We start from the raw sequence: 26,463 nt of genomic DNA, 5'->3' as shown, positions 1-26,463 counted from the left end.
AATTGTAAGGAGTAAAAAGTAAAAATGTTTCTTTGGAAATATAATTAAGTAAAAATACAAGTATTCCATTTAAATTGCAATTAAACTCAAATAAAGGACAAATCCCAAAAAATAATACTTGAGGATAAAACTTTACAATTACTTTACACCCCTGCCTTTAATTAACAACCTCTGAGCTCACAATAGGTCTGTATTTATTATTGTTAAAAATCAATTAGTCTATAGAGAAAATAAATGGGATTTTTAATCCCAGAACCAGACGGTTGCGCTCTATTGTTCCGGAGGTGAGACAGTCTGTAAAAAGAGATTCTGTTTGATATGAGGAATGCATTCTGTGAATAAACTGTGAGTTATGGCATCATGCCAGATAGTTTTTCTCAAAAATGTAATTGGGGGATGTTTCCAAATTATTTTCTGTGGTAATTAACATTATGGCACAGATGGCACCAATGGAGCTTAAAGGGTTAGTTCACAAAAAAATGAAAATCTCTTATCATTTACGCACCCTCATGCCATCCCAGAAGTGTATGACTGACTTTCTTCTGCAGAACACAAACAAAGATTTTTAGAAGAATATCTCAGCTCTGTAGGACCATGCAATGCAAGTGAATGGTGACCAAAACTTTGAACCCCAAAAAACACATAAAGCCAGCATAAAAGTAAACCATACGACTCCAGTGGTTAAATCCATATCTTCAGAGGTGATGTGATAGATGTTTGTGAGAAACAGATCAATATTAGTCCTTTTTTAATATAAATCTCCACCTCTGATCAGCCCCAACCAGTAGGTGGCAAAAAACAAAAGAAAAATGTTGAAGTGAAAGTAAAGCTGGAGATTTACAATCAAAAAGGTTTTAAATATTGATCTGTTTCTCACCCACATTTGTCATATCGCTTTAGAAGACATGGATTACATTAAGTCGTATGGATTACTTTTATACTGCCTTCATGTGCTTTTTGGAGATTCAAAGTTCAGAACACCATTCACTTGCATTGTATGGGCTGAAAGAGCTAAAATATTCTTCTAAAAATCTTCATATGTGTTCTACAGAATAAAGAAAGTCATACATATCTGGGATGGCATGAGGGTGAGTAAATGATGAGAGAATTTTCATATTTGGGTGAACTATCCCTTTAACTTGTATTTAATAACCTGTATTGAAAGTGACTTGGGAACACAAATACTAAATATATATGCACCTTAAATGCACTGTAAATCGCTTTGGATAAAAGCCTCTGCTGAATTTATTTATTACATTTATATACATAGGTATTAATTTAATATGTAATCTAAATGTATCCGTCCTTAAATAAAAAAAATGAATCTAATCCTAATTGATGTCTTTCTCTCTCTCAGGTCACCGTGTGAAGCCAGATGACCCTCACAAGCAGTTCTCCGATCGTCTAAGCGATATTGAGCGTTTCCAAAGGGCCAGTCTGAGGATGAACCCTGGCAACGGGACCGCACGCTCCCACCAATCACATTACAGCCCCTCCAGCGCCTCACAGATATCAGGTGTGTGTATGTGTTTGTCCCTGGATGCCCTAAACATCTTTTGTATGTGTTTGTTTGAGTCAGACGAAAGCTCGTCACAACACCTCACACCTCAGAGTCTGGAATCTAGCAACCCCTCACTACCTCAACAGCCACGTCAATGTGTGTGTGTGTGTGTGTGTGTGTGTGTGTGTGTGTGTGTGTGTGTGTGTGTGCGTGTGTGTGTGATAGTGAGCGAGAATACATTCTCAGATGTAAACTAGCAATCAAACGATTTTGTGAGATGTTATTGAAAAGGCTAATTGGCCTACAAAATTAGTTTTATAGATTAATATAAATTGTGCCTATGTATAAATGTATTTCAGGAAAACCTATCCAGATTATATCCAGGTTATAAAATTTAGATCCAAGATATCCAAGTTTTAAAATTGAATTTATATATTTTTAATACAGTAGTGTTTTCCAGAACTGGAATAGGCATGGAAATTTCAAGAGTGAAGATACATTTTTCACGTTATGCTCTACTCTAAAATTTTAATTGACTCGATATTGCTCTTGTGTAATGTAAATCTCTGATTTGTGAGCAAATAATTATTTTCAGTCAGTTCTTTTTTAATGAATCAGTTGAACCAGTTCAAAATCGATCTGAATGAAAAATCAATCGAAAATTGAATGATGGAAAAAAAAATCCTTATCCAGTAATTACAAATGACTGGAAAGGTGATGGGAATTCATTAGTCAAAGTACTTGGGAAAGCTGTTTTTTACATAACTGACCGGATAGTTAAGGAAAAGCAGCCAACAAGTGTCCAGCATGCATGTGAACTCCTTAAATACTGTTTAAAAAGTATTTCAGGATACACTTCATGAAGTTGGTCGAGACAATTGCTGCCTTCATGTGCTATCGGAATTTTCCTACTTCCCACTTCTGAAGTGGTAATTACGAGTACGTTGTGTTCACGTGTTTTGTTGTCGGAAAGAAAAGGAAACATGGATGGCGCCAGGTTCATTCATTAATATTTCTTTAGGAACATTTATTTTGACACCATAATACATATCATTCAGTTAGCTTGCTGACGATAATGGAAATTTGGTCAAATAAAAGCTATTTTCACAGTGTAAAAATGAACAACGTGCATAGAATGGTTGCTGATATACATAAATGTATATGACCAAAACGGCAAGCGCTAAAAATAAGCTGTATTTAGTAAAATAAACAAAATCTGTCATTTACTACAGAAACTGTACGCTCCTCTGCCATGTTGAAAGTTTAGGACTCCTCCCATCTCGGAAACTCGGGTATCATCTAGAATTCCTAGTTTCCCACTTGAACTTCTGACTTCGCTGGGTCATTCATGTGCTCAGAACTCATAATTACGATATTTCCGAGTCCACTTGAAGGGCACAAATGATCAAAGTGTGCAGAGCTGGAATCTAGACAATGGGTGACGACTTTGAAATGTTTGGTCACTGCATAATTCCCATGCTTCCATTTGTGTTTGATTTGATTGATTACTTTACTATTATTCTAAAATGTGGAAAATAATAATAATAAAGAATTAGTAGGTGTGTTCAAACTTTGACAGTTGCGTGTAAAGACCTCTGAATTTGATGTCTGCTAGCAAAACAGCAACTCTCTTACACTCACACACAGGCGTGTATGCACTTTGGTTACTGTCTGTCTTTCTATTTTCTCCCTCTCGCTCAAATAGACACACACACCCAGGCAGATTTCACACCCTACCCACCAGTTCTCATGCTCACAGTGATGTGTGTGTGCGTTGCTGTAATGTATTTATCTTATTCTTTTCATGTTTGCTTGCTGTATCTGCAGGAAATGCAGAATCGCTCACATTTCGTAAGAGCTCAAACAGAGCTGGCTTAACTCACATCTCTCTGCGATCATTCAAATTTTCACTGTTGCTGATCTCTGCTCTCCACAATCATTGCCCGAGAAAGAACAAATGATCCTGAGAGTTAAATGGGTTTTATATCATTCCTCTGAGCATTAGGGTCGTAAAGTTATGAACTGATTTATACATGACTAGTATCAATTCGTAAGTGTAACACTTCTCAGTGGAAAGGAGGAGGCGAGAAGCAAGATTTCCTGGTTCAGGTAGGTGTTTAATTATGCACCTGGACGCTTACAGTGCCACACTCGACAGTTTGACAGGCAAATATTTACTTAGACACTTCCACTTTATTATACTATCAACATAACATCACGTAGCACCGTGGCCTTCCTTGCGCCAGTCTCTCACCCCGTCTGCTGGCGGGGTGGCTCTTTTATGCCACTCACTGAAATTAGAGACAGGTGTTAGACATAATCTAGCTCAGGTGTAAGCACCCTTACCACTTTCTCTCTCTCCAGAAAGATGCTTGACCACGTCCCCGCTGCCACAGTAAGTTGACTACCTTGATACCAAGTCCAAATGAGGCACGGTGCAACAAGCAACAAGAAGACATTTGGTTGGTCCAAAAAGACATGCAAAATGCCATTGGTCCAAAATCCCACCTCACACAGCTGTCTATTAAACACCAAATATGTGCTGATTAGCTGTGTTGTTTTGCAAAGCATTATGCTCTCTGTGAAGATGATGGAAACTTGTTGCGTCACGCCCGGTTTGAATGCATTAAGTTTCCCATTATTATTATTATTAACACATTTATTTGTTGAATACTGCTGTTGCCCTTGTTTTAGAAAAGCAACAAAGCAATAAGCCACTCAAGACCTTGTGTAGAGGCAGAGTATTGACCACAGTTAAAGGGTGTTTAACCCATGGTAATATCACTGTAATTCTCTGCATTTTGTGGCTTGTGATTGTTTATTGTCCACCATATGCTGGTGAATTAGAGGTGTAGAATGGCATTTTTGTTGTGGGATTTTGGTATAATTCCTCCATCACCGCAGACCTGATACTAAACTGTGTATGCTTTAGTTCTACACAAACATTCTTGCAAACCTAAGCACTGACTCATCCAGACAGAGCTCAGACAGATTTACATTTACAGTGTGTGTGTTTGAGCAGGTAAAGTACATCTAGTATCCATATCTGCAGGTGGATTAGTAGAGGAATTATCTCTTCATGGAGCTGTCATAGACCAACACTGCCGACATGCACTCTCACACACACGTGTCTGAAGCAGACTTAAGACATTAACAGAGCTTTAGCTGTCGGGAGACTGTGTGTGTATGATAAACCAAAATCAATCAATCAATCAATCAACCAGTCTATCTATCTATCTATCTATCTATCTCTCTATCTATCTATCCATCCATCCATTTTGGAGCCTTCAGGTTAGCAGACCGTAAACAAATATAAGGTTACAAAATTCACAGCACAAACACAGGCTTGGTTCATGCTTAAACAGATTTGTCAATTTGCTGTCCCACATATACATCCACCAGCACACACATACACACAACGATTGTTGTGGCAGTGGAGGCGAATTAAACATGAGCGTTAGCAAACATGTAGCAGCACGCTTCAGACAACACATGAGAAACCCAGATGAAAATGTCTCAGAAGTTGCACATTCATAGCTCAGGAGAATTAATGGAGCACTTGATTATGTTGCAGTTATAAGGATCAACTTTGTCTCAGACTGTTTCTCCTAAAGCTGCCTCTGACTTTTGATTGCAGACTTTGAGCGCAGTTTGAGACATTATCGAGCTCTCTTCTGAAACTCTATAGGAGACAAATGTGAGAATACAGGAACTTTCTCAGGAGAAGCATCTGAGAAGCAGGAAACTTATGCTCTCCATTTCATCCCATTTCTGTCTTGGAGAAACAACTGATATTCAAGAGATCTCATAATTTATATATTATACAGGGTGACAATAAGGACTACCCGATGGCCTGGGGCCAGTGTAAGAGTGATTCTGGCTAGTTGCTAGAACTGTTACTCGCTCGATCTGGCCAGTGCCTCATTTATAACATTAGTGCAAGCAGACATCAAGCGAGAGAGCACGGAGCGAACAAAGTGTTTTAACCAAGCGCAATTGTATTTAGCACGCAAAGATGCATGAGTGCATAATATACTCGACATGACGAAGCACAGTCGCGTGAGCACACAAGAGTGTCCTAGAACTGTCCTCAGTTGTTCCCAAGTGTCTTAGCAGCAGCAATTACCAATGTGTAGAGAATAGCTAGAATTTCGTAGCGGGATTGCATGTCTTGTGCAACATTTTCCCTGCATATTCCATGTTCACAGTAGGTGAAGTTCCCACATTTTTTCATTTTAACGTGTTGATGAAAATTAGTAATCCACACATTAGAACACAAGAAATCAACAGTTACTTTCTATAGGACTGTAAATCCAACTGTGCATCTCTCTCATTAGTCTCTCCATGCAGTGTAGACACTGTTTAACATGCATGCAAGTGCTATCTTAAAGGGACAAGCATTGTTTGCTGTTCACACAGTAAAAAGCACCTTTTATCTCATTAATTCGCCTTTAGAGTTGAATGAAACATTATAAACTTTGTTGAACCCTGGTTAGACACATGGCTGGAATTCATGAGCTGTTCAGTATCCAAAATGTAAGTATACATTTAATTAGGTAATGTTTCAAAGTTTAAACATCAATTCGACATGTGCATGGTGTTTGATGAAAAGAAGCAAAATCACTATTGCTGTTATTATTTTCAGAGCTGTTCAGCTGCAGGCTGAAGATGACTATTTAAAACAGTCATTCTTATAACACACCTGTTACATTTCTTATTTCCGGAATGTACAGGTATTTTTCTTTCTGTGCTTTGTGTTTCAGTCAGTTTTGGTCTTGTTTGGGTTGTCTAATGTTATGTTTATATCCACATTTTCAATTCACAGATTAGGCCTAATATCTACCTAATGTATATTACACGTCACAACCGATTTAGTAGTAAGATCTCCTCTCTCAGAGATTCATATGTTTGTTACATTCAGCCAAAAATCAAATCATTAACTCTGAAAATCCATCATTTGCTCCACAGAACTCTTCGCTTAAAAACATGTGAAAATGGCAGGACAGCTGAGGTTGATATGATGTCTTTTTGAATGTATATCTATAAAGCGCTTATGAGATTACATAAGGCATAAATCATATCTTTCAAATTATAAATGTGATACAGTTTTGGTGGAAATTGTCTTAAAAAATTTAATGTACAGTATAGTCGGACACATTTTATTTAAGCAATGATGGTAAAAACAGCTATTTTTCATTTTTGTGCTCGGGCCAGTGAACATTTTGGCAGGGCAAGTAAAAATCTGAAACACTGGCCCAACTGGGCCAGTAGAAAAAAATCCTTAGTGTTGAGCCCTGTTATATTTTCATGACAATTAAGCACATTTCCCCCCAAATTTGCAGACACCATGTGTGTATTTTGATTTCAGAGTGTGTTTTAGTCATTTTAAGTAGGTGTGGTGAAGGATCTGAGAGCAAAGCCAAACTTAATGGTGGCTGTGTTTGCTTGTGTTGGTACTGAGAATAGTCAACATTTCTATTTAATGAGTGTATTTATGAGATGAGCACACACGAATGCCACCACAATGTCATAATTACAAGTAGTTAACTCGAAATTGACTTTAAACCTTGACTTTCTCAGTGTCAATTACAGGATCATTGCGAAAGCAAATTTGTATTGCTCTTGAGTGATTCTCACGAAACCTTTCAAGAAAATGTCCTGGTCCTATTTTACTTCAAAATCAAAAGAAACAAATACGAAATTGTATTTTGAATAGAGAAAATAATGCCTATTTTAAAGGGCCATGAAGATTTTTTTATATTGTGACATTATTAGGGTATATTAGGGTAAAATGTGAGGAAGTGTCCTGAAAATATTTTCACATTGCAAAAAATCTCAATGGTCCTACATGTAGGCATTTTCTTGACATGTTTCATGAGAATCACCCTATTAAATTCTAATTGTGAATATTGACTATACTATTAGTTTCTCAGTTTATTAGTCAATTAGTTTTGTGTACTGTTGCTGAAGAATAGCTTTATCGCCATTGTATTCTGACCAAAATCTCAACGCACATGACATCGTAATTACAACTTCCGAGCTTGTGAGTAGAACCAAAGTCTTTCTAGCAAGTCAGTCCACTGTTGCCTATCTTTGGAACGCTCTCGGGAAGCCTTTTTTCCAGTCATGCCAGTGCAGCTCCTATCTACTTGAATGGGGAGAGACCGAAATCTCAAAAACGGTTGGTCAAGATTACGAGCAAAGAACACATTTCAAATCAGTAATAAAATTTGACAACAGTGGAATCATAAATTGTGCATCTTTACCTCAGATTACATTAGAAAATGCAATCTGAGCTAATGCGCATGAGCGTTCTCGAGTTGATTGACAGGCAGTGTCTGTATCTAAAAGGTTATTGGCTCTTTTAACTGTAAGGCGGGACTTCCTGTCTACACCTGTTAACCGTTGGGCGCTTAGAGCTCCTTGGTTGAGCCTTCCAATTTCTCCCATTCATTTTAATAGAAGTGGCCCGTCTCTGCTAAATAGTCTCCGGTAGAATCCTAACCTTCACAGAAAGACCTAATACTCTCATGCAAAAATGCTTGCTGTTACGTACATATTGTACTGCTCATAGTTTCTGTCTAACTGTTATTGACATTGTATATCAGCCAATCAAAATATTTGAGTGAGATGTTTATTTTTAGCAGCACCAGCTGTGGCTTGAATAAGCGCATTTATGCTGAAGAATTTATCATTGTGCAGAGAAAACCAGAGAGAGAGAGAGACTGGAATCAATGTGTTAGGAGTGTTTGCTAAGGCAAGCGTCACCATTACTGTTGCTCATACTTAGAGTTAAGTATTTGAACATGTGCTACAGACATGAATGACACCTCAAATCATGTGGTACTTTTCCAACCGATCAGACTTTCGCCCACAAAACCCTATAGTGGCAATAAATTTTGCGCAGGAAAGCGCCACTCACATTTTCCTCTGTAAATGTAAAAATCTACTTGAATATGAACTTGTCTCAAATCTCGTGTGTGTGTGTGTGTGTGTGTGTGTGTGTGTGTGTTTGTGTGTGTGTGTGTGTGTGTGTGTGTTTTGTAACAATTAACTTTTTACAACTATATCATCTCAGTCTAAGAGCAAACAGGATTCATTTGCATGTCAAATTGGCAGTTCAGTGTGGCATGACACACACAAACACACACACATGCCATACTCTTTAATTCATAAAGTACCTTCTTATTTTAGAATTGTTCACCGACTGGTGTGTGTATACATGACAGTTGTGTGTTAATGCTGACGAAGTTTTTGAAAGCATTTGTTAGGATAATATACACAAACAGATATCAAATGCTAGGGATGAGATATGCATGATAATAACACACATATATCTGATAGACACCCAAAGCATTGTGAAACACTGATACTTTTCTGGTGCGTCAGCAAAACAGAAAGATTTCAAAGATATCTGATTGCACACACACACACACCACCATGCACACATTTTGACAAACGGAGTTCTGACATCTGTGTGTGTGTATGCATGTATGTAATGTGACACCAGTGTAAGAGTTCGACTCTGAAGTGTTTATTTTGTTCTTGCACCTTTGATGAAAACACTAACAAAATGAGACAAGAGCTCTGCCGCTCACACACAACATGTGTGGACAAATGCATTCTTTCACAATACCACCAACTACACTCACACATATATATATGGAATATTCATTGTGCATTCACAACAATCTTTTTTGTGTTTTTTTTTTTTTAGGATTTACGCACTTTACTTTTATTTAAAAAAAAATCCATCAAATTGAATTGAGTAATCTTTAATAAAATAAAATAAAAATATTTTTTGTTATGAAATTAAAATTTGTAAATAAAACAAATAGGCTAAAATACTTTTTTTGTATCTATCTTTACACGCACACACCTTTTGTCGATATTCAATATGTCCTACTGTATGCATGAATATTGTCAAAAGGGTAAAAAAATATTTTTTTTTCCAGATATTAATGTGCATAATTAATTTAATAATTTGCATATTTCATCTAAATGGCCAAATGATCTGTCATTAAACACACACACACACACACACACACACACACACACATATATATATATATATATATATATATATATATATATATATATATATATATATATATATATATATATATATAATTTATTTATTTATTTATTTATTTATTTATAGGATTATGGCCAGATCAGATTGAAACTCCTGCATTGAAGACATGCAAATTGGAAGATGACTTACGCTGGACAAGTAAGAGACCTTACAGACACACAACACACACTGCTGTCCTCAGGTGACTTACTTTTTTATTAAACAGAAGTGTGTATGTATATGTGTGTTTTGCCCTCAATATTGGGTGAACTATTATATTAATGATCTAATCACAATGCAGCATTCGGGGAGGGGCATTTAGGATTACTTTGTCATTTTACAATAATATCTTTGATCTGGAAATGTTGAAACATGCCATATAAACAAACCCATATGGAGACTTACCCTAGTCTTCTATTGTTTACATTGTTCATGCATCCCCGAATATCCCCGAAAAGGAGGTTTTGTCAGATTTAGCTTATATGAACACACACATTTTAGCTTAAAAAACGTATTTACTGTAAAGAAACAAAATTCATATACATATATGTATAGATAAGTCTTCTGGCAACCACAAATGCAAATATACACATATTACCTCCCTGTCTCGCACACACTCACACACACACATACACACTTGCACACATACACACAAATGTTGAAATACACACACACCTGCTTTGGCAACCTTTTCAGCAACACACATATAAACACTCAACACACTGAAAAACATTCACACAAACTCTGGCTGCCATGGTCACACAGTCACTTACCTGGAGCTGGTAATGATTTCCCCACGGCAATGCAGAATTCCTGCACTCCCTGTTCCAGCAAACCTCAAACATCTAAACCAGCTAAGTCATTTTACCTGCACCACACACTAACACACACATAGGTGCACTCATGAACATTTAAGTTATGGCTTTCTTTAATTGCACTTTTCATTGATTTATTATTCCTGATAGACTCGCAGCATGTCAGGTAACACGTTACAATACACCAGGTGGCGGTTTCATCTTAATTTCTCCTCTGTGAGGAAATACGTTTGACATTTATTAAAGCTGAAGTGTGTAATATCTGTGCCACTAGCATCACCAAACAGAATTGCAAAGATAATCATTGAGTACGTTAACATGCACACCGATACACTGATAACTACCAAAAATCAGTTTGTTCCAAAAATCTGACGATGCAAGAAAACCGTGTTTACATGAGACTTAATATAATTAGATTACTCTCTGCTTCTGACATCAAAACGTAAACACCTTAAGAATAAGCCTCTTTACCGGTAGGTTTTTGCCCATTTCCATGATTTCGCTCTGCATGTAAACACCTTTAACAGTTTCTTCAATGTGCGCATGTGTTGTGGGCATGCATGTTTATGTTTTGACGTCAAAAGCGGAGAATAGCCCAATGATTTCAAATCTCGTTTAAACACGGGTTTCTTGCGTTGTTGGATTGTTTGAATAAGCTGATTTTTGGTAATTATCAGCATATTTGGCTGAGCATGTAAACGCACTCATTGAAATGGAGCCTCTTTTTCTCAGGAGAAAAATCAGAGACTCACCATTCAATTTAATTGCCATCTAAGAGAAACAACTGAGATATCAAAAAGATCCCATTTGTGATTTTCTTTCCAATGTGTTCAGAACAGCATGTCTTCTCTGCTGTGTGAGTGTAATTTTGACTCAACACTCTGCACTGCAATGATCAAAAAGCCCTCTGGCAGTAATTAGATCCAACAGTTCTTATATTTCATAATAAAAGCTTCAGAAAGATCGAGAGACTTACTGCATATTGATTCCTTTCACTGTCTTGGTGAACAGCAAAAGCTGCTTAATAATTGGGCTTTTGGGTCAGTCATGATGCAATTGTTTCAGCAAATTGATTTTTAGAGTCAGCAAGGTCACAATTCCTTGCTGGAGGACTAAATAATGCCTGATCTATTCCTGAACTGATTTGTAAATCTCCTGTAGAGTATCAGATGTTTGTGAATGGGAACCTGATCCGTCCTGATGGCGACAGTGTATATACAAGCTCGCAGTGCAGCACATGTCTGAGACGAGCTTGTTTGCATGCAGCGTGCTGTGTTGTCTTATGGACTACAGCTCTAACATAAACACACAAAATCTACAAGTTTGCCTGCATCTCGGGTTCTCTGCCCCGTCTGAATGATATGCCATTACCTTCAGTTATTATTAATCAATGTCCAGTGCAAACTTTTACCCATTTCAGCCACAGCTCTAAAACATCCTGCCCCAGTTTTTTGCTTCTTAATAAAAAAACTAGGCTATATTTTAATTAGATTGCCGCAATGTGATCTCATAAAATCACGTAACTATACCTACATTTTCGCAGAATGATTTTTACGTGAGTTGTTGTACTGTACATATCGTGCCAGTTTCCTAGTGAAATAAACACTAGAAGTGCTATAACAACAATAACTTTTATTCACTTTCACACTTATCATGAGTAAAACGACAGATAACTGCATTACTTAACTACATTTAAAAGCTTATTTGAGCGCGGTAGCTCAACTGATAGAGCGTTGTACTTGCAATGCAAGGACCGGGAGATGAATGCAGAAGAGCATGCGAGTCGACACGTGAGCCAAAAGTGTCATAGAAGTACCACAAAATGCCGTGGTTGCGTTTTTCATCGTACATTTTCTTTTTCTGTCACTATCGGTTAGGTTTAGTTTGAAGGCTGTGGTGTTTAGCCTCGTTAGCGCGCTGCCTCGGAGCAGGTCGAGCAGGACCGGTTACAGTGGGGCTGTGACCCGGATGGGAGTGAGGTTTAGGGGGGTGAGTGTAACGGTAGCCATCTGGTAGGTAGCTATGCAGTGTGTGAACCTCATCCCCTGGCCTCAAGAGGCGCACTAGTGACTGCTGCTAGGGGCTGTAGCCTTTAGCCTCCTCGTTAGCGCACCCGCCTTCCATTTCGGAGACGCTGGTTTGAATCCCACTTGGAGCGGGTCAAGCAAGACTGGTTACACATGCTTAATCTATTTCTGTGGCGTGGTAAAATTATGAAACAAAATCTCAAAGGTTTTGCTTCATGAGAGATAAGGGCTTGTGAGTTTAATCAGAGCATTAAAATAACGTGTGAATGTGAAGAAATTAGGAAAGAAATATTTTACTATTGCATAATATAATAAAATAAATTATATAAATATAATATAACTTAACATATATATAGCATAACAATTTTTTTATAAAATATATATATATATCTAATTTTTTATTTTAAAAAAAAAGTTCAAAAAACAAGTGTAAATATAAAATTGACCAAAACTAAAGAGAGACATATTTTAAGTATTTAGAAATATTTTGATATTTAAAACATTATTCTTTATTTTATTCATACGTTTTTAAATCCTTAAAAGAAAAATCATAGTTTATCCCTATTTTATTATTTGATTTATATATTTGAAGTTAAATATGTAAAAATTGACTTCTTAAGGTGTATGAAGCACGCATGCAGAAAAAAAAAACACCTTAAAAAATATAACAATTTATATGACAATTAATTATGAAAGCCCTTAACGAGACAATTAATCATCACAGCCCTAAAAAAGACAATGAATTGTCATAATCGCAATTATTTGTTTGACAATTAATCATCAGCCAAATTTCATAATCATGACAGTCCTACATTCAGGCAATTTTAAGTGTTGCTTCAGTGTCCAAATACCTTTTGAGCCCATTGTGTTTGGTGTAGTTGATGTGGTATATCCAAAATTAATGTTATCAATGGTTGTAAACAGTGGTTGGTGGGTTCTTGTGGATTTGTGTCACCAGTCGTGCATAAAACCACATAGTACAAAGTCAAACCATGAACAATGCAGCAAGTCTGGCATCCAAATTGTCATATGAACATTGTTTTTTCCGCCCCGTTTTTGTGATTTCGTACATAGTGAATCAATGATACACAATTTAATTAGCTCATATAGAGTTTCATGTATATCTGTCTCGATGTTTCTCTATATCTGTCTCTCTCGCTGTTTCTTTTTTTTCTCTCTGGCCACATCATTTGCCTGATCCAGGTGTAATCCATCTTTGCATTGCAATTTCACAGGTGAGGGCTAACATTTGCATCCACACCAGGGCCCTGATCCCGCAACAAAACAAACACGCAGCGAATGCCCATCACATACACTATTACAGCCGACTAGCTACTGCTTGCTCTTCTGTTAACAAACAAAATCAGTTTCGACAGCAGTCAAATGAGGCAAACCTTTGTAGAGAGTCATGTTACACGCTTGACTGTGGTCTAGTGGAAAACGCCAAACTGAACTGCTCGCTGTATTGGGCAAAAACACGACGAGGGGGAGGTGGAACCGCTTACACGTTATAAAAACAGACAAAGACGTTCTGGCCAGAAGGAATGTCTATTCTTATGAAACTGCCATTCGTGAAAGAAAATGCATTTTTCTTTATTATTATTTCATTTGAATATGTGACTGCTGAACTTTCAAGAAATCGTATTTTCCTGCCATTGAGGGAGTTTTCCTATTGACTGACATTGTTTGCTAAAGTCGCATAAAATTCACCCCAAAACAAAATATGGCAAAATATGTCAGAACGCTTGGGTTTCTGAGGGTTAATGGTCAACCAATACAGGTTTTTCAATGGCCAGTTCTTTAACGATTACCCCCAATCCTAAATATGTGGTTACAGCCACCATGCAAAATACCAAAAGTTATTTATTGTTACTAACCATAACCCTAACCCTAGAGCACTACATTATTTCAAACCCATCACTGTAAATTTGGAATTTATGTACTTATAATTTGAATAGATAACAGAGTCAATTCTGCTAAATCTAGAGTATCATTCAGATTCAGTGTGCATTATAATAAACCACACATAGTCCTAACTGAATATATATATATATATATATATATATATATATATATATATATACTGTGTATTTACTGTATATATAACGTTCTACATACCCATGCCAATACCCATGATTTTTCTCTTTTAAAACATTCTTTCTCTCTTTTTCTGTCATGTATAGCTAATGTTAATGCAGATCCTGTGTTATACTTATAAATACAGCAAACTACATTATATTAACTTTCTAGAGCAACATGCCATTGATGTTGTTATTTCCATTTGAGACTCTAGATAGAGCCACTGAGTCAGATTATGTGTTATATCTGGTTATATCTTTTTTGTCTGATTTCTACTTTTGTAGAAAGTAAAATATATGAACATCTGTAAAGGGATAGTTCGCCCAAAATCTCAAAGTCATGCCATCATTTACTCACCCTCATGTTGTTCCAAACCATCATAACTTTTGAAACTCTGTAGATCACAAAAGGAGATGTTAGGCAGAATGTTCATGTGACTTTTCTTTCTTCTGTAGAACACAAAGTAAGTTAGTCTCAGTCACCATTCACTTTCATTGCATCTTTTTTTTTTTTTTTCAATAGAATGAAAGTGAATGGTGACTGAGACTGAACTTCCTTTGTGTTCTACAGAGGGTTTGGAACATTATGATAGTTGAGTAAATTATGACAAAATTGTCATTTTTGTGTGAACAATCCTTTTAAAACAAACTAAATTTACTTCGGAAAAGTGAGATAATAAGACATTTTCAGAGAATTTATCTTGAATTCATTTTTATTTTTCCTCAAATAGTTTTTTCCCCCATTTTAAGCATAAACGTTGTTACATTTTATTATATTTATGTCTATAAACTGGGAAAAACTAATAGCCAATACTGTATGCAGTAAGAATAATAAACTTATTTCAAAATATAGTCTCTGAACATAAGTCTTATTATATTGCACCATTTTGCTTCTCAAGTAACTTTATCTTGTTTTAAGGGTGTTTAGATATTTTTATGGGAAAACAAGCAGTCTTTACAATGTGAGCACTTTTGTTGAATCAACACCAGCTGAATTCTAGAATTCTCACTCTGAGAATCAAATGCAGACCCCCAAACTTTCAGAAGCGGGTAAAAGAGAAAGAAAAACCCCTTCAGAGAGAGAGCGAGAGAGAGAGAGAGAGAGAGAGAGAGAGAGAGAGAGAGATCTGAACTGCAGAAAATGTTCTGTGAAGAAACATCCCTGAAGTTGAGGAAATTGAAATGGAACTGTATGTTTTTCTGTATCGCTCGCTCTTTCTGTTTGCAAATGGACCCAGTGCTCCAAACTAACAGTGGGGGAAGACATTTCAACAAGTCAGTGGCACGCACAGCCGGCATTCTCCTCCCCCGGGCGCTGGCATGCCAAAGCCTGCTTCGGTATCCCAGCAGCCCCTGCTTGCATCTGGGCAATATGCACAAATATAAAGCCAGACAACAAACTGACAAAACAGACAGCAGATGGTGTTTGAATTGTGTCAAAGCATCTTATCAAGTTCTTATGTGCCATTAGAAATATGTAGAGTCTAGTTGGGCCAGAGGTACATGTAGTACTTTCAGTCCCCACGCTGGAATAAATTATGAACCCTTTTTAATAAATCCAACCCGGTCTCATGACAAGTCATTTAATTAGTATGAGACAAAAAAATCGTACAAAAAAGTACAACTTGTATTCCCATACATAAAAAATAAACCATTTAATGAACAATATTATGATTTTTCCTAAGTTTAACCCCAACTTAAACCCAAAAATAAGGTCTAACCCAAACTCTTAACCTAACCATGATTTTAATAGATTGTTTTAACTTTATCCAACTTATCAAGAGTGGTGTTACAAATCTTCATTTACTCTGTTGATTTACCTTTACCTTAACTTATCATTAGTGATTTGAAATGGAATTCAACAGTGCAGCAGATCACAGACTGATTGGTTTGTGTGTGTGTGTATGTGCACATAGGCGCACAGATGTTTTTCCTTACACCTATTTTCACCTTGTGCATTGACTTGCATCATAACTCTTGATGCACTTGAACTCTAAACTCAATAAGTGAGACGTCAGAGCATACCAGTCTTCATCAATCTCTTCCTCCTCAGACTCATAATGTTGAGGAACAGAGATCCACTCACACTGACATTTCATCATGTGTCCTGAGCGACAGAATCAGTGTGTTCAAGCCAGGTGGCGGTGTAGAGAGCCCAGATCAGCTTAAAGGGATAGTTTACCCAAAAATGCGAAACACAAAAGATGTTTTAATGTTTATTGTGGGCCACCTTTTTAATGAAATGGCAGTTTGTTCCTCACTTTAAAGGGATAGTTCACCCAAAAATGAAAATTCTCTCATGATTTACACAACCTATTAGCATCCCAGATGTGTATTACTTTCTTTCTTCTGCTGAACACAAATTAAGATTTTAGAAGAATATTTCAGCTCTGTAGGTCCTCACAATGCAAGTGAATGGGTGCCAAAATTATGAAGCTGCAAAATGTACATAAAGTCAGCATAAAAGTATTCAATATGACTCCAGTGGTTAAATCCATTTATTCAGACACAATATGATAGGTGTAGGTGAGAAACAGATCTATATTTAAGTCATTTTTTATCATAAATTCTCCTCCCTGCCCAGTAGGGGGCGATATGCATGAAGAATGTGAATTACCAAAAACAGAAGAAGGAGAAAATGAAAGTGAAGGAAAAAGGACTTAAATATTGATCTATTTCTCACCCACGTACACATATTCTTCTAAAGATATTCTTCTAAAAATCTTCATTTGTGTTCTGCTGAAGAAATCAAGTCATGCATATCTGGGATGGCATGAGGGTGAGTAAATGATGAGAGAATTTTCATTTTTGTGTGAACTAACCCTTTAAAGCTCAAAAAAGGACCCAACAGTTTAATTAAAAAAGTCCATGTGACTCATGCGTCATATACCATTTCTTTTAAAGGCATATGATACAGCTTTGGTTAGAAACAACCCTCAATTTTGGGCATTTTTGAATAAAAATATATTGATGTTTGTTCCACTTTCCTGTTTTTTGAGTGCTTGAAAAAAAGCTTGTTAACGGTGGCTTGCGTGTTCACTCAAGAATTTGTGTTGTTTTTAGCACTAAACAGTTTCAGTTCAAATGATTTGCTATGATTTGCACAAAAGTTTCATCAATAATCAAGTAAAAGTGACACCTCTTTCTCTCTGTCTCTCGTTCAGGTACAGATCTGTTCCAGCAGAGAACATCGTTCCCATCTCTCTCTCCATTAACGGCTTCCCGTTTCTCTGATTCACACATGCATTACTCGGGTCCCTTCACTTACTCCCCCAACCCGTCCAGCACTGGAATCGGCGGGCTCAGCGTGGCCGGGATGCCCGCCTCCAGCCGCTATCACACCTACCTGCCACCTCCGTATCCTGGCAACCAGAACCAGAACTCCCACTTCCAGACCAACTCCTCGCCGTATCACCTGTACTACGGCACCGGATCTGGCTCTTACCAGTTCTCCATGGTCCCGACCGGCGGTGGCGCGGGAACCGGGGGCGAACGGTCGCCAACTCGCATGCTGACATCCTGTACTGCGGCGGGAGGAGGCGGGGGCGCCGCGGGCGGGAACAACAGTCTGATCAACGCTAGCCTCGGTAACCAGAGTGATGGGGTGGATGCCGACGGTAGCCATAGCAACTCGCCCACAGCGATGAACGCATCAACGCGCATTGACGAGTCCGTCTGGAGGCCTTACTGAGAAATAGAACACGGAGAAACTGAGAGTCTTTAAAAGAGAGCACAGTTAAGAGAAGTCTTGCATGTTTGATCGTTTTTTTGTTTGTTTGTTTGTTTCCCGTCGTTCTATGCCCACATCTATTGCTTCCAAGACAACTAAAGACATTGAGTAACCAGAGATGTTCACAAACAGTGAAGAATGGACAGAAATGGACCTCAAAATAGAGGAGGAAACAAGTTTCACAATAAAAAGAATGTGTACATAGAAGAGTAAAAATTATCATTAAAAACTAAAAAAGAGTAAAGGCATCCCATAGTAATATATCAGGAACTTTTGTATGTTACCAAAAAAAGCTGAACAACCAAAGAAACAAATGCAAGTGATATATGGAGATTTTCAAAAAATAAAAAAGTAAAAAAAAAGCCAATTTATCCAGCCTTAAAAACCAATCTGCCTGAAAATTATTATTATTATTATTTTTATTTATTTTTTTTATTTTTTTTGGACCATGAAATACTGCAGAGATCACAAGCATTTGTCATACAGACAGTATGAAAGAACTCAAAGCTTCAAATAGTTGCAGCACGTTGGTGGTGTTGGCCTTAAATGGCAAAGTGTGGGACTTTTAATGTGTATATACATCACAAATGTACTTAAGAATACAAAGCTGTGGCCCCTGGGTTTCAGGTACTTCCCAAATGGCTGCAGTAGTCTTTAAATGATAAGATAGGATCATATAATAAATACAAGCCTGGGTCAGTGTGAGGTACTGTTATGCAATCTCAGCGAATGAATTTTTCAGTGAAAGGATTTTAGCGGGTATCTCACAAAAGCCGTCAAGAACATTTCTGGGTCGTATTTCATGCCAAAATCAAAAGAAATTAAATAAAATCAAGTCTGTTATAGGACTATCAAGAATTTCTGCATTAGTTTCATGGCAATTAAGCACATTTCATTCCCAATTCTTATTGCATAAATAATGCATAAATACTCTAATTCTCATTTGTTTCATTTGAAAAAGAAAAAATATATATATATTCAAATTGTAACGTATTTATACATCATGGTAGTATCTGTTGTACTGCCTTTTTGCTGATGTAAATACAAAAAATAATAATTTTTACTGTATTACAGTATTAAAAATCTAATTAGAATCGCAAAATAAATAAATAATCAGAAGCATCCATGTATTAACATTAATGAGAATCAGGGTATAAAATGTGTTTAATTGTAATGAAAATAATGTGATATTTTTTGGAGTTGTCCTCATGTAAACTAAATGAAATTTAACAAAGCCTGTTTTTAGGACTATAACATTTTTTGTTTGCATTATTTCCATAGCACATTAGCATATTTTCTCCCCAATTATCATTACCATAATGGAAAACAATTAAATTATTATAACTTTAATTTGAAAAAAAAAAAAATATATATATATATATATATATATATATATATATATATATATATATATATATATTAAAAATAATTTTTTAGAAAAACATATTTTGGGGTGACGGTTTTCGTGAGATTCACCCTTTAGCTGTGGGTTTGTCAATGTGTAAATCGCTTATATATGTGAAACAAACCCATGTCTATAACCCAGAGACAGACAGGCGTTTGTGTTTTTTTATTATTTGGTTTCTTGCTTTGCGGCCAAAATCACAAACAATTAGTTTGTCTTTTGAACTTGTGGAGACTCGTCTTTTTTGGAATAGTTTTTAGAGTAATTATGTTTTTTCTCATTGTTGATTGCTTTTAATGACTTTGCAATTTTTCAGACTATTGTGGTTTGTTTGAACTCATTTTTATTGTTTGTACTTTTCTTATTATTTATTTGAGCCAATGAGGATACGTTCCTATTTTGGATCGGGGTCACAAAACATTTCGCATTACTGTTTTATTTTTACCATGCTTTCAATTTTCTTTGTTAATCTTTAATATAAAATCTGAAGTTGTGCTACTGTAATATATTCTTTCTAAATTATACAAAAACAAATTTTAATGTAATGTCTATGTTTTCCAATGCAGCTTTAATGCACTTAAACATTTATTTAAGAGGATATACTGTATGTCCTTGTAAACCACATAATGGAGATACACCAGATAACATTCTTACCAGATAGAATTCCAGATGAAATTTTGTCATATTGCCCGAAAGGCCTCAACTCTTACTAGCCAAAGAGTCACACAATCTCCTGTTGTCATTGTATGTCTCGAAAGTGTGAAAAATATGTTGAAATACATTATCTGTCTGTTTTTCCTACCTTGTTCTTGGAATGACTGAAATCGGAGACAATAATTGGGCATGTTTGAAAGGAGATCAGCCTTGATTATTTGACTAACAAAACCATGCACAAGCTCATACAAGGAGGATAAAGTGGCCATAGCATACACACACACACACACACACACACACACACACACACACAAACACACACAGTCGCTCAACAGGTGTAAGCGAATATTTCAGTGCATAACCGAGAGGCTTTTCCCATGCTCACACCTGCTACCATTACCTGAGGCCAGAGCGCCCTAAAAGACTGAAGGAAACAGGTAGAAAGATAGATGAAGAGAGAGATAGATCTCCTTTCACAATCATTGGTCATCCTTCAGGCCTTGTTATCCAAGCAAAAGTGCCTGTGTTCAGTCTGATTCACGGCTGCTTTGAAGCCTTTATGGGGGCAGTTATTTGCCTTTCCATTGTGCCTCTCGTATAATTATTGCCTAAAGTCGGAGGCAGAAGGAAAGATGGATTCAACATGCAAGATGGTCCTAAGTGTAACACGCAGGAGTCATTTCCCTCCTGCCAGGGTTCTCTGTAACATGGTACGGGAAACTATTTGCTACTGCAATTCTGTCTAATGTATAAATGAAGAGTTTGATTATTGTCTAACAGTGCCTCAGTTTGAATCTATAAATAAACAGTTTTCTTAATCAGGATATTTCTGTCTTGTTTTCCACAAGTAATCCTTCCATTTAATTTTACGCATTTGGAAGACGTTTTAAGTCATTTACAGTGCATTCAAGGTGTGCATTTTATTACTTTGTGTGTTACTTGTAAATTAAACCCATAACCTTGGCATTGCCAGCACCATACCAGTTCAGCTACAGGAATCCTGAAAACAAGATACTTATGTAACTAAATTGCACAAGATATCAAGACTTGTTTTTAAGAGAAAATTGTAGATTTGAATTAGTTTATTCTTCTTATTTGCACATAGTTTTGTTCTTGTTTCACTCATAAATTAACATAATTTAGAGAAGTTTGTGAATAAAACAAGACAAAAAAACAAATTGCCAATGGATTAAGGAAAATAAACTTAATTCAAAGGGAAAGCAATTATTTGTATGCAGTTTTATCTTGTTTGAAGCATGCACCACACTACATTTTTAGACTTTATATCTTATGTCAGTTTTATTTGTCAAGTAAAAGTATGTTATTTTAAGGATGTTTAGATATATTTTACTAGAAAACAAGACAAAAAATACAAAATAAGAAAATGTTTTGCTGTGTGTATTTTAGAAAAATACAGTATATCATGAATTAGGTTTATTTTTCTTACCCCATTGGTTTTTTCTTGCTTCAAGCATTAATCAAAAAAAAAAAAAAAAAAAAAAAACAATAGTGAGGTTTTTGCTTAAAACAAGTCAAGTCATTTTTATTTGTATAGCGCATTTCACAACACACATCGTTTCAAAGCAGCTTTACAGAAAATCATGCATTAACAGAAAATGTAACCGTAATATTTATAATGTCTTAAGAGTCATCATTGTGTAGTTTGATAAAATACGACTGTGAATTGTGTTTAAAAATAAGTAATTAAATAATAATTGTATTTAGAACCCCAGTGAGCAAGCCGAAGGCGACTGTGGCAAGGAACACAAAACTCCATAAGATGTTGGTTAATGGAGAAAAATAACCTTGGGAGAAACCAGGCTCACTGTGGGGGCCAGTTCCCCTCTGGCTAACATCATGAATATAATGCCAATATTACTTATGTATAGTGCAAGTCATGGTTTAAAATTGTTAAACTAAGTAAGTGTTAAGGGTCAGCGTTTAAACTAAGACTTTGTATGAACTGTAAGATTAATGACTAATGTCTTTGAAGTCCATCCTGGATTAACTGCAGAAGTTCACGTTGATGCATTGTCCTTGTTAGTTGGCTGATGAAGAGTTTTGTTGGCAATTAATTGATAGTCTATGTATTCCATTTCAAGAGTGTAGTCCATCATTAGATTGAGGTGATGTAGGAAGAGATCAGTTAGGTGCATCACAGTTCAACCGGCCGGTAATTTCGGTGAGGTCTATCCTAAATCCAAGGTTCAGGCAATGACATATGATTTATCCCATGTCTTATGGTTGGAGTTGGCATCAGTCCATCCTCTGAAGTCCATCGTAATAGACTGAAGTGATGTTTGGCTGGCACCAGCTGCTATTAGTCATCATCACTCAAAGACACAAAACAGGAATGGAGCTGGATCCAGCCGGTTCTGGTGACCTCAGTATAGGAGTCCCGAGGCTGAGACAGGGAAACAAATTGAATAATATTAGCGTAGATACTATTCAATTTATTGCAGAGTTATAGATTATGAGAAATATTTCTGAGAAATGTTTCTGATTCTGGCAGACCTAACTAAAGCAGCCTAATTGTGAGTTGAAGGATAAATTAGGTGTATGCCTGGCTAAATAGATAAGTCTTTAGTCTAGACTTAAACTGAGTGAGTGTGTCTGCATCCTGAACACTGTTAGGGAGACTATTCCATAGTTTAGGAGCCAAATATGAAAAGGATCTACCTCCTTTTGTGGATTTTGATATTCTAAGAACTATTAACAGGCCAGAATTTTGCGATTGTAATGAACGTGATGAAGTATAGCATGTCAGAAGGTCACTTAAGTACTGTGCAGCTAGACCATTCAAAGCTTTGTGCATAGTTAACAGAATTTAAAAATTAATAAAAATGTAACAGGTAGCCAATGTAACAATGATAAAATGGGGCTAATATGATCATATTTCTTGGTTCTAATCAGCACTCTGGCTGCTGCATTTTGAACCAATTGAAGTTTATTTATTGATCTTGCATGACATCCTCCCAGTAATGCATTACAATAATCTAGTCTTGACGTCATGAACGCATGAATTCGTTTTCTGCATCAGCAACAGAGAGCATGTGTCATAATTTAGCAATATTTCTTAGGAGGAAGAATGCTGTTCTACAAACATTGGAAATTTTATTTTCAAAGGACAGATTGGTTTCAAATATAACACCTAAGTTCTTCGCTGTTGAAGATAATGTAACAGTACATTCATCGAGAGTCAAATTAGCTGCTCTCTTGAGAGCATGAGTGTGATCATTGTACCATGGTGCAGGGCTTTTTTCTTTAATTTTCTTTAATTGAAGGGGGCAGCACTATCAAGAATGCCAGAGATGACTGTATTTATATTTTCTGTTATTTCATCAAGTTCTTCTAGGCTTTGGGGTTTACTGAGTGTATGAGATAGATCTGGAAGATTTTTAGTGAAGCTATCTTTAGTGGTCAAACGAATAGTTCTACCTGAACGATAGCGTGGTGTAGATTGAGCAACATTAGCTGATCGCAGCATACAAGAGACAAGGTAATGATCTGAGATGTCATCGCTCTGCGGCAGAATTTCTATAGTATCAACATCATCTCCATATGTCAGAATTAAATCTAGCGTATGATTATGCCGATGAGTTGGTCCTGTCACATTTTGTCTGACTCCAAGAGAGTTGAGAATATCGAGAAATGCTAATCCCACTGTGTCATTTTCATTATCTGTGTGAATGTTGAAGTCACCAACAATTACAATTAAAATCTACAGTAACTACAAGATCTGATAAAAGCAAATTCACCAAGGAAATCAGAATAAGGCCCGGGTCATCTAGATAATGTAGCAAGGGTAAAAGACGACAGAGTTTTTTTATTTATATCTGATGGTGTCACATTAAGCATTATTAGTTCAAAAGACTTAAACTTATATCCTGTCCTCTGAATAACACCAAAAACGTCACTGTAAATTGTAGCAACACCTCCTCCTCAACCCTACAGACGAGGCTCATGTTTTTTATAACAATAACCTGGGGAGGAGTAGATACATTTAAACTAATATATTCATCCGGTTTAAGCCAGATATCAGTCAAACAGAGAACATCCAAATTATGATCTGTAATAATTTCATTTACAATTAGTGCTTTGGTAGAAACAGATCTAATGTTTAGTAGCCCTACCTTCATATGATGTTTATCTTAATTTTGTTTTGTTTTGTTCAAGTTTGACCTTAATCAAATTTTTTCTAAATGATTTAGTGAGAGTTTTGTGTTTGGTAGTTCAGGGAACAGACACAGTCTCTATGTGATGTCTAGGTGATACAGTCTCTATGTGTTGTAGTTTATGTGACCTGTGTGACATCTCAAGGCAGCTAGCAGATGTTCGGATTAACCAGTTTATCTGCTTCCTGACCTGGGCCCCAGTTAGTCAAATACTTTCATTATTGAGACTATGAGCCAAATTACTATAGAGGATAGCAGCACCTTCCCCGGAGGGATGGAGTCCGTCTCTCTTTAGCAGGTCAGGTCTTCCCCTAAAACTCTTCCAATTGTCTATAAATCCTATGCTATCCTCCAGACACCACTCAGACATCCAGCCATTCAGAGACACTAATCTACTATAAACCTCGTCACTGTGATGAGCAGGGAGGGGGTCAGAGCATATTACAGTGTCTGACATTGTTTTTGCAAGTTCACACACCTCTTTAACATTATCTCTAATGATCTCCGACTGGCGAAGCTGGACATCATTAGTGCCGACATGAATAACAATTTTAGAAAATATATGTTTAGCATTAGCCAGCACTTGTAAATTTGATCTGATGTCAGACGCTCTGGCACCCAAAATACATTTAACAATAGTGGCTGGAGTCTCTATTTCCACGTTCCTTACAATAGAATCACCAATTATTAGGGCTCTTTCAACATGATTCTCAGTGGGTGCATCACTGAGTGGGGAGAATCGATTGGAAACCCTAACAGGAACGGGAGAGTGGTGTCGCTTTGCTGAGCGAATATGCCGCTGAGACGTCACCCAAATGCCCTGCTGCAGCGGCTCTAAAACCGGAATCAAGAGAAGAAAAAAAAACAATTTGTCAATGGTGTATAAAATATATTTAGATATTTTTACTGGAAAAGGAGACAAAAAAAACTGAAGATTATATGTTTCTGGATGTCGAGTTCTGTCAAAGTGGCCGGCTTATTTTCACAAGTTTATATGCTAACAATCATATGCAAGTTTATTTTGTGATTGTTGATTTTTATTTATTTTTTAATCAAGAGATGGACCAATACAAAAATTACACATCAACACACTCCCTATATTCGCTAAACATGGGCTAAATTAATATTTGCTGGCCAAACACAACCAGAACATACAAATCTATTTATTTCAATTGTATGAAATACTGATCTGTATTGTGTGTTGCAATGAACAGTCTATTGAGACCATAGCTCTATTCCAAAACCTAGTGAGCTACCTAAGTAGACAGCATTTTAAAGTATCATAGGCCCCCGCTGTTCCAAAACATACAGGCAACATATTTATGCTGTCTTCTAAGAGACCTTCATTTTGCCCCTATCCTTTGCAGACAATTGCTGCCTATGTAGAGCATTCCAAGTCGGTCATTTTTTATAAAGTTCCATTTCAGTTAGGATGTTGCTTTAGAAGGTACTATGAAGGCAGTAAACAGAATGTTCCAAGTGTTAAATGAATATCACTCAAGTGGTATTGCACAGATAGATTATGATCATGCTGAAATATATAATCAAATTTTCTTTTTCATTCCTTCTACATTGTAATTTTGGTTCTGAAATATCCCTTACAGTTCCTTCATTGAGTGCTAATGATGACATTTTTATGCTTTTTTAATTAAAAAAAGATCAGGCTTTACTTGTGATTTTGAATTTCATTTACTTGTTTTTTGTTTTATTTTTTTATTGTGCTTCAGAAGACTTGGAATATAGTGCATATGGACCACATTTATGGTGCTTTTATTTTTGGTCCTTTATGGAGCTTTACAGCTGTGCTTGTTGTATGCAAAGAACTTTCTGAAGATTCTTCAAAATGAATTTGTGTTCCATGGAAAAATAATGGCATACAAGTTTTGGAACTACATGACCGTGAGTAATGACAGAATTTTTATTTCTGATTGACCTATTCCTTTAATTGTTTGATTTAGTGTGTATAAGTGTGAATGTTTACGTGCTTTCTGGCACTTCAAAGGA

At 36.4% G+C, this 26,463-nt stretch overlaps 1 protein-coding gene across 5 annotated transcripts in view; it reads left to right on the top strand.

Annotated features, from left to right (window-relative positions):
• LOC127413540 (runt-related transcription factor 3-like) overlaps positions 1 to 21,103 on the top strand; it is a 74,579-nt gene extending 53,476 nt beyond the window's left edge. For 3 of the 5 annotated variants that reach the window (XM_051650773.1, XM_051650776.1, XM_051650774.1), the window contains 3 exons: positions 1,358 to 1,516; positions 9,663 to 9,734; positions 17,660 to 21,103. In XM_051650773.1, the coding sequence (XP_051506733.1) occupies positions 1,358 to 1,516; positions 9,663 to 9,734; positions 17,660 to 18,186 (758 nt within the window). In that variant the 3' untranslated portion in view covers positions 18,187 to 21,103. Of the gene's footprint in view, positions 1 to 1,357; positions 1,517 to 9,662; positions 9,778 to 17,659 lie in introns of all 5 variants that reach the window. The other 2 variants (XM_051650777.1, XM_051650775.1) reach the window with 2 other exon arrangements.
• Positions 21,104 to 26,463: the final 5,360 nt, after the last annotated feature.

Source organism: Myxocyprinus asiaticus, chromosome 23, assembly GCF_019703515.2.
Source record: "Myxocyprinus asiaticus isolate MX2 ecotype Aquarium Trade chromosome 23, UBuf_Myxa_2, whole genome shotgun sequence".
NCBI lineage: Eukaryota > Metazoa > Chordata > Actinopteri > Cypriniformes > Catostomidae > Myxocyprinus > Myxocyprinus asiaticus.
Note: the sequence above shows the minus strand (reverse complement) of the source record. Positions and strands in the feature narration are given on the sequence as shown.